Raw genomic sequence first — 8,471 nt, 5'->3', positions numbered from 1 at the left:
GCGTTTGGCGTTAAAAATGTAGCATTGCCGGAGGTTTATTATTTCCCCTCCCACGAACATTTCTCGCGAAATATAGGGCTAGGAAAAGCGTGCACCAGCTTGGGTCTGGCCTAGCTTCTGCCTGACCGCAGCGACGCTAAAATCCCGATTTAAAAAAAATAAAAAATCAACTGCATGGGGAAATCTGGCAGATGCGAACCCGGAAGCTCCTTATGGATGCACTGATCTAAACTTTTCTCCAATCTCTGCCGGCGGATGCCCGGGCGCGAGGCGGTTCCGGGTTGCCGCCCTTGGCTCCGCCCTCTCCGCTCCCGCCTCGGCGCGCGACGTCCGCGCGGTCCTAAAGGTGAACTGCTCTGCAGATTCGTTTCCCTTGCGCTCTTGCCAATGGCGGCTGCGGCGCCCGGCGTGACGGAGCGCTACTTCACCCGCTGGTACAAACCCGGTAAAGTTGCAACAGCAGAAGCGCCGCGGAAGCTCTGTCTCGGGGCGGTGGCTCCCCGAGCGGCCTTTTCTCCGGGCTGCTGGTTGGGGATGGTGGGGTTTTTATTTGAAATTTATGAAACCCCTCTTGATTGCAAAAAAACGAAACAAAACACCAAACAAAGCTCAGAGCGGTTTGCAAAAAAGATAAAATATGGATCCGGCGCGAAGGAGGGTTTGCAACAGAGATGGGGGTTGGGGGTCGAATTTGCAGACATTATAAGGGGTGCTGGTGGGGGTTTATTTAAAATTTATGAAACCCCGCTTGATGGGGGGGGGAGGGAAGCCCCTCCAAAGCAAAAAGACGAAACAATAAAATCGAGAAAAAATGGTAAGCCCTGCTTTAAAGCATGGAAAAGGTAAAATACAAAAATAGATCAAAACTGCCTTGATTGAAGCATCTTGGGTAAAAGGTAAAGGGTCCCCTGACCATTAGGTCCAGTCATGACCGACTCTGGGGTTGAGGCGCTCATCTCGCTTTATTGGCCAAGGGAGCCGGCATACAGCTTCTGGGTCATGTGGCTAGCATGACTAAGCCACTTCTGGCGAACCAGAGCAGCACATGGAAACGCTGGTTACCTTCCCACCAGAGTGGTACCTATTTATCTACTTGCACTTGGTGTGCTTTCGAACTGCTAGGTTGGCAGGAGCAGGGACCAAGCAACGGGAGCTCACCCCGTCGCAGGGATTCGAGCCGCTGACCTTCTGATCAGCAAGTCGTAGGCTTGCCTAAACAGGGATTTTTCTAAGCAGGCCTGCTTGAGCTCAATAGGCAGGGAGTTACAAAAGTGTAGGTGCTTGCCAGGCTAAACGACCAAGCTTTTGCAAATGCGGAACAGGGGCGACTGGTGGTAGGTTGTTTCATAAAATGTGTTTACCACTTGATTGTTTAAAAAAAACCCAACCTCAAAGCAGTTTACAGAAAGAGCAATGAAACCAGGGAAAACCCACAACCCTACTTTAAGACATGGCAAAAGTTAAACGGCATGAAGATTGTCCCAGTTCTCTAAGCATCTGGATAAAGGTATAGGGACAGCTGACCACTAGGTCCAGTCGTGGCCGACTCGGGGGTTGCGGCACTCATCTTGCTTTCTTGGCTGAGGAAGCCGGCGTACAGCTTCCGGATCATGTGGCCAGCATGACTAAGCCGTTTCTGGCGAACCAGAGCAGCGCACGGAAACGCCGTTTACCTTCCCGCTGGAGCGGTACCTATTTATCTACTTGCACTTTGACGTGCTTTTGAACTGCTAGGTGGGCAGGAGCAGGGACTGAGCAATGGAAGCTCACCCCGTCGCGGGGATTGGAACCGCCGACCTTCTGATCAGCAAGCCCTAGGCTCTGTAGTTTAACCCACAGCGCCACCCACGTCCTTTAGCATCTGGATAGGATTGCCTTAAAGGGGGGTGTTTTTAAGCAGGCAGCAAAAAGGCTATGCAGCAAAGATGCCTGGCTCTATCTCAACAGGCAGGGAGTTCCAAAGTTCAGGCACTGCTGCACCATATGATAGAGTTCCACTCCCAACATCTGGAGGACTGAAAGTCCCCCATCCCTGCTTTACAGGATGCATAGACACATATGCACACTAGTCCCGTAGTAACTGACTCACTCTCTGATTTTCTAAGTCATTTTGGGTTGCCTCGGGCAAGAGGAAGTGGCTAACAAATTTAGTGAATAGGAATAGTAATTTATGCAATTGGAACTGCAGCAGCACATAGCCTTGGGCTGGCCTCATCCAGACCCACCTCTTCCAAGGCCAATCCCTTTTACTCTGAAATGAAGACTTACATTGTGATCCCATGATTCCCATTATGTTACTGATCCCAGGGCAGGTTGCAGCATTAAAAACAATATAAGACGCCTAATGCCCATTCCATGTTTGCAAGAACTTTAGTGTGGCAGTGCCTACACTTTGAAACTCCCTGCTTATTGAACTGAAGAACTTTTTGGCACTAAGAGCATTCCTTTTTGGGACCACCCAGATGCTTACGAGGTTGCAGTAATTTTAATGTTTTAGTGTTTTAGCTTTTCTGTGTTTTAAAGTTCGGTTGTGAATTTTTCTTGATTTTACTGTTTTACCGTTGGTAAATCGCTTTGAGGTTGTTGGTTTTTTTAACAATCGTTTTTTAAATAAATTATACGTTTTATAAAATTAAAAGGAAATGTTTGTAGCAAAACTATGCAACTGCATTTCTTGCAGTTACCGTATTTTTCGCTCTATAAGACGCACCGGACCACAAGGCGCACCTAGTTTTTGGAGGAGGAAAACAAGAAAAAAAATATTCTGAATCTCAGAAGCCAGAACAGCAAGAGGGATCGCTGCGCAGCGAAAGCAGCAATCCCTCTTGCTGTTCTGGCTTCTGGGATAGCTGCGCAGCCTGCATTCGCTCCATAAGACGCACACACATTTCCCCATACTTTTTAGGAGGGAAAAAGTGAGTCTTATAGAGCAAAAAATACGGTAATCCCCTCTCAACCAGGCTTTAGCCTTTCCACACTTCCTTGTTGTTGTTGTTGCCTCCCCTGCTATAGAAACAAAATGGTCAGCTTCTTGGGCCGAGAAGTGTGTTTACATAATTTCAACAAATTTCACCCAACCTCATCTCTGCATGTTTTTTTTTTTTGTCTGGAAAGTTACTTATTTGATGGTTAATTCCCTCCTCTACAGATGTCAAAGGTAATCCATGTGAGGACCATTGCATCTTGCAGCATTCTAACAGGTAAGCCTTTTTGCAGCCCATTTATTTACATGTTAACTTGGAACTGCTTTTGTGTTCAGTGGGGGGGGGGGGTCACTCCAAGTAAGTGAGCACAGGATTTGCTCCTTATCTCTTACTTATTAAGAGATTCTTGCCTCAACATTGAGGCAGTTGAGATTAGCTGCAGTCAGGCGCACATCTAAGGGATGGTGCAATTGATCTACGTTGTATTGTTTTAAATAAGATGTGCATTAACTTACTTATTCGCAGCCAGCGCTGGATTGAGGCCTTTTAGGGCAAAAACTTGCTCTCATGAACAAAAGTGATAGGTTTACCACACATAAGAATTTTTGCAGCTTAATTTAGCTGGATACACCTTGTAACTTTAAAATGTTTCCCTACCTAATTTTTGTACTGGTTATTTTTTTTGTACTTTTGGAAAACTGTTTTGAGAAGGCTTCTGGCTTCGTCAAAGTAACTCATCCATAATAAAGCAAGGCTTCCCAAAGTAACATAATTTACTGTTACTTCCCTAGCAGTTGGCTCTAGAGAAGTCCAAGCAGTTCATTGTTCTAACCTCTTTTCTTGTAGAATCTGTGTTGTCACTCTCGCAGAGGCTCATCCTCTTCTTCAAAAAGGAAAATCCATTGAGAGGATTAGTTACCAGATCAGTGCCAACTGCAGTAGGCTGCAAAATAAAGTTTCTGGGAAGTCTAAACGGGTATGTCTCATTCCATTTTTTAACTTGGCTTTAGTGTGATTGTCTAGTAAGAATTCTTTTTTTAAAAAAAACACCGATTCTGCTGAACTTAGAGGAGGAACAGTTTTTAAAATATTGTTATCTGTTGATGGGAGGTTTTGCTTCTGCACATGAGTCTGGCAAACCGCTCTGAGCTGAAGCATTCCTTCCTCACCCACCCTAGAATGTTTTGTTCACATCGAGTTCATGAAACATCGTACCCTGACCTGTTCTTAATGCATGGTTGACCACATCTATGAATGCGATGGTTATGCCCTTTTAAGTTTTGTTATATCAATCATTAGTAATAGTTTAATAAGGAGGTTTTCATACCTGACCAATTCTGTGTTCCCTTTCCCAACCTTTAATCTATTGGTGATTAATGCCTATATGCAACCCTTGCATATGATTTGTGTTAACCAATCAGCAACAAGCACATATGTGGCAATGCTGTAATATTCATTAAAAGGGACTCTCTGAGACATGCTCGAGAGATGCCTCCCATATGACACTTGTCACTCGTTTGTCGTTTATTTCAACCCAACAATCTGTAAGGGGGTTATCGGTACTTACAGAGAGGGGTTAACATGGTATAGACTAAAATAGTATGTGCCTATTGTTGGCAAATGTATTTATGAAGCTATTTTGTTTGAAAGAAGCCCATCTTCCCCCTTTTCCTAGTGACCTGCGCGGCTTGCTTCCTCTTCTGACTTAGGGGAGATTAGATTGCATTAAGAAGAGGGTCTCTGCCTGTCGGTATGATCCATCATACTTGAATTCCCTCCCATATTCTTGCTAGAAGGAAAACAAGAATAGTCTGAGGCATTACCTTACCGCTAAGGAGGGAGGTCAGGCTGCCAGTTACTAAATGCCAGCTCAGGTTTACTGAAACAAAGTCAGGGCCTAGAGCCTAGAGCAAACTTTTCCAGCAGGGGGCCGGTCCACTGTCCCTCAGACCTTGTGGGGGCTGGACTATATTTTGAAAAAAAGAAGAAAATGAACGAATTCCTATGCCCCACAAATAACCCAGAGATGCATTTTAAATAAAAGGACACATTCTACTCATGTAAAAACACCAGGCAGGCCCCACAAATAACCCAGAGATGCATTTTAAATAAAAGGACACATTCTATGTAAAAATACACTGATTCCCGGACCGTCCGCAGGCCGGATTTAGAAGGCGATTGGGCCGGATCGCGCCCCCGGGTCTTAATTTGCCTACCCATGTTCTAAACCTCCCTATCTTCTCACAAAACCCTCTCCAAACCACATCCTCCACCCATCCTGCTCTGTTTCAACTTCACTTGTTTTGGCCTGGCTAGACTTTGTCCTTGAAGTGTGATGGTGTCTTATGCTTATCTTGAGAGGGGTGTGTGTGAAAATCTCTGAATCTCTGGAGCCAGAATGCAGCATACTGTACAAGGAATGAGACACATCCATTGCTGTTCTGTCTACTGTCTCCGCGAACCACAAGTTGCTTGCAGAGACCACAGAAGAGCCCCCCTCCCCATTTCTAATCCTGGTGTCAATTGACTTGGCCACCACTGTAAGCATTTCTCTGAAGGAGAAGGGTGTCCTCAGCAAAAATCATGTTATCATTCCTCCCCATCCCCAAGGCTTAATGTCAGGTTACAATAGATGTAAGTTTATACTGGCAACCTAATGGGTTTCATAAAGGACCCTGGATCTGAACATGGGTTTCCTGGCATTCAGAATCTAATGCCTATCAGTTTTGTCCACATTAAGGAAGGAAACGGCATCTTGCTTAATTTAGAAGTTTTTTGTTCGGAACAATAAAACAAGGTCCCTGGACTTTTACTGCTGGCAATGAAAGCTGCCAGGCTCTTGGAGAGTTTCCTTTTCTCACAGTCTTAATTTTTATAACCTCTGTTTCTCCCCAGGGTGCTCAGTTCCTAACAGAACTTTCCCCTTTGTGCCGAGTTTTCTGCTCAGATGGAGAAGAGTATACCATATATAGGTAAGCAGGAGAGTTTTGTTTACCTTGCGTAGCTTCTACCATTCGAGAGTTTACTAAACTGGAAATTCTTTGCAGCTGTATAAGAGGGAGATTGATAGAGGTGAATGAAAACATTCTGGACAGTCCACCTCTGCTGCAAGCCAAGGTCAGAATTTTAAGCTAGCTCTTAGCCCTTCCCTTCCTTCTGCATTCTCTCTCTTACTTTTTGTCTCACTTCTCTTGTTTTCCCCTCTAGCCTTCCACAGATGGGTACATAGCAGTTGTATTGCCGAAGTTTGAAGAAAGTAAAAGCGTAACTCAGGGACTTTTGACGAGGAAAGAATACGAAGATGTTTTGTCAAAACGCTTTAATTCCGTTTCTTGATAAGATGCACAGAATGAGAACTCATCATTTTACTAGCTGAGCGAGACTGCTTCCAGTATACCCCACAATAAAGTGACTTCTCCGCTTTCGTACTTAACGCGGAAAGGAGAACTGAATAAAAACGCTTTGAATTTCAAATAGCAACAGGTCTGAGAATTTGTTCTTTTTTCAGCGCAAGCAAGCAATTTTTAAAAAAAGCACTTTGAAGGTTCTTTTATTAACAAACTGTCAACTTAGTACTTAAATCTCCAGTGATATCAGTGGAACTTCAAGAGAACTTGATTTTGACTGTGGCATTTAAAGGGGGATTGCCAAAATACAACCGTGTTTCCAGTATCAACAGAAGTTTTGTTTACCTATAGTTTATCATTTCACCCTCTACTTTATGAAGTGAAGACTAAATCTTGACAGAGTGGCATCTATCTACCATTAACAAGTTTGTTATTTGGAAGAGTTTAATGTTGAAATGTACACCTGAGCAAAATATTGTGGATGGTAGCTAATGCAATAACTATAGACACTCACTAGCTAATATGGCCTTTTCAGTCACATGGTAATTTGAGTAGGATGCTTAACCTTTCCCCTCACTTGCCCCTTTTCTACACAACCAGCTTTTTGCCTCCATTGAGAGTTTGGGATAGGACTGGCGTTGCAAAAGATAAGAGGCAAGCAGGTGACAAGGACAGAAAATAGATGGCGGGGAAGCCCTTATTCCATACTTTGCACATCAGAGTAATGTGCAAAGTAATGAGTGATGAGATTGGGAATTCTCTTTTTGCCATTAAATGTCTAATTTTTATCCTAAGGTAAGAGAATAAAAAGGAGAAATTAACCACAGCCACATCAGTCCTTGCCTAAGTTTCTCAGGTTTGCAGGACTCTAAATAGGGGTTGAATAATAGCGAGACTTCAGACCAGAGCACTTCAATAACTACAGCAAACATACATACATACATCTCAAACAAGAATGAAGAATGTTTAGTTTCTACAAAACAAGTAATGCCCTCTTTGTAGTGACTGGTTTTAACAGCTACAACTTACTTCCAAGTGGAATGATATAACCTTTGTTAGCTACCTAAAACTGAGGGATAAAATTTTACACTTAAAGCTGCAGTCCTAAGCTCACTCACTAGGGAGGGAAATCTCCCTAAACTCCCTGGGAGATATTTCTGATAAAATAGCTTAGAGCATACGACACAAATTTTCCTGACTGTGTGAGCGTATTATAAAAACAAACAAGCTCTTAACTAGTTGGCTTCATCAGCACTAACGAAAACCTTTATTTTTAGCTTTGTAAGTTGGTAAATTTGGTGGTGTTCTTTAAAAAAAAAAAATTAGTGAGGTTTTCAGAAGGCTTTTATCCTTAAAGCTTTCTTGTAACTAACAAATGCTTTCAGAAGAAACAGCAGCTTGGAGACCTTGGGACCAAATCTTGCCCCTAAAGAGACTATGCCTGCCTCTTTCCCTTCCTCCTCTCAAGGTAAAAGTGGGACCTGTGGCAACAGAACCTGTTTGCAGGTCACGTTAGGAGGGAGGGGGAGAGATTCTAGTCCCCTCCATTACTCCCTTTTCAAGGACACTCTTCCAAAATACTATTTTCAGACCAGGGTCCTTAGTGGTGACTATTAAACAACAAAATACCAGTAGTTTACCCCCCCCCCCCATGTAGCATATCAAAAGACTATCCAGTTCATGTGCATAAAGATCTATAGCAGCATCTTTGGGGTTGTAGAGTAAGACATTCATAAATGCACGGGATTACAAAAATAGCGGTACATATTAATAGTGAACAAAAACGTATTCATTTTACAAAAATATGCAGCCCTTTAAAGCTGTGTGTCGCTTTTGTTAACTGCCAAGTACCATGACATCTATTAGATGTGAAAAGGTTACAAGAGCTTTTTCTATCCTGGTTTCACCTTTCTCAAAAGAAAGCAATTAGGAGAGGCTTAGTGTGCAAACTCTCATACGGAAATCTTTCTGTTCCCAAAAAGCGCCTTAGAACGGTTTGTTCTCCAAAACACTGAGGTATGCGACGTGTTGTTCCAAGGATTTTATCCCAAAGGAGTCTGTTCTTCCAGCCATGACACCGCTTTCTCTTTCTACGGTCTGCAGGCCATTTTCCCTCCAGGGATGATGGGCTCTAAGATAGTCATTTCCTCCTCTGTGCTGCAATAAACGTAATTTATAAATACAAGTTGTTGCTCCATCC

At 43.4% G+C, this 8,471-nt stretch overlaps 2 protein-coding genes across 4 annotated transcripts in view; one reads left to right on the top strand and one right to left on the bottom strand.

Annotated features, from left to right (window-relative positions):
- ABITRAM (actin binding transcription modulator) lies at positions 1-6,404 on the top strand. Of its 2 annotated transcripts, XM_083449696.1 has the most exons (6): positions 297-445; positions 3,149-3,200; positions 3,771-3,900; positions 5,820-5,896; positions 5,972-6,041; positions 6,132-6,404. In XM_083449696.1, exons 1-6 carry the CDS (start codon positions 388-390, stop codon positions 6,258-6,260), a joined length of 516 nt encoding a protein of 171 aa, XP_083305822.1. In that variant the 5' UTR covers positions 297-387; the 3' UTR covers positions 6,261-6,404. The 2 variants fall into 2 exon arrangements, 1 of the variants encoding a protein (XP_083305822.1); XR_014513403.1 differs by lacking the exon at positions 5,972-6,041 and having other exon boundaries at positions 1-537; positions 6,132-6,269.
- The window catches only part of CTNNAL1 (catenin alpha like 1), a 65,173-nt gene continuing 62,930 nt past the window's right edge, over positions 6,229-8,471 (bottom strand). The window contains exon 19 of one of the 2 annotated variants that reach the window (XM_083449357.1): positions 6,229-8,423. In XM_083449357.1, coding sequence (XP_083305483.1) covers positions 8,412-8,423 — 12 coding nt within the window. In that variant the 3' untranslated portion in view covers positions 6,229-8,411. Of the gene's footprint in view, positions 8,429-8,471 lie in introns of both variants that reach the window. The other variant, XM_083449356.1, reaches the window with a different exon arrangement.

Source organism: Podarcis tiliguerta (assembly GCF_965153285.1).
Source record: "Podarcis tiliguerta genome assembly, chromosome: 7".
NCBI classification, from domain to species: Eukaryota; Metazoa; Chordata; class Lepidosauria; order Squamata; family Lacertidae; genus Podarcis; species Podarcis tiliguerta.
This window is presented reverse-complemented; position numbering and strand designations above follow the sequence as displayed.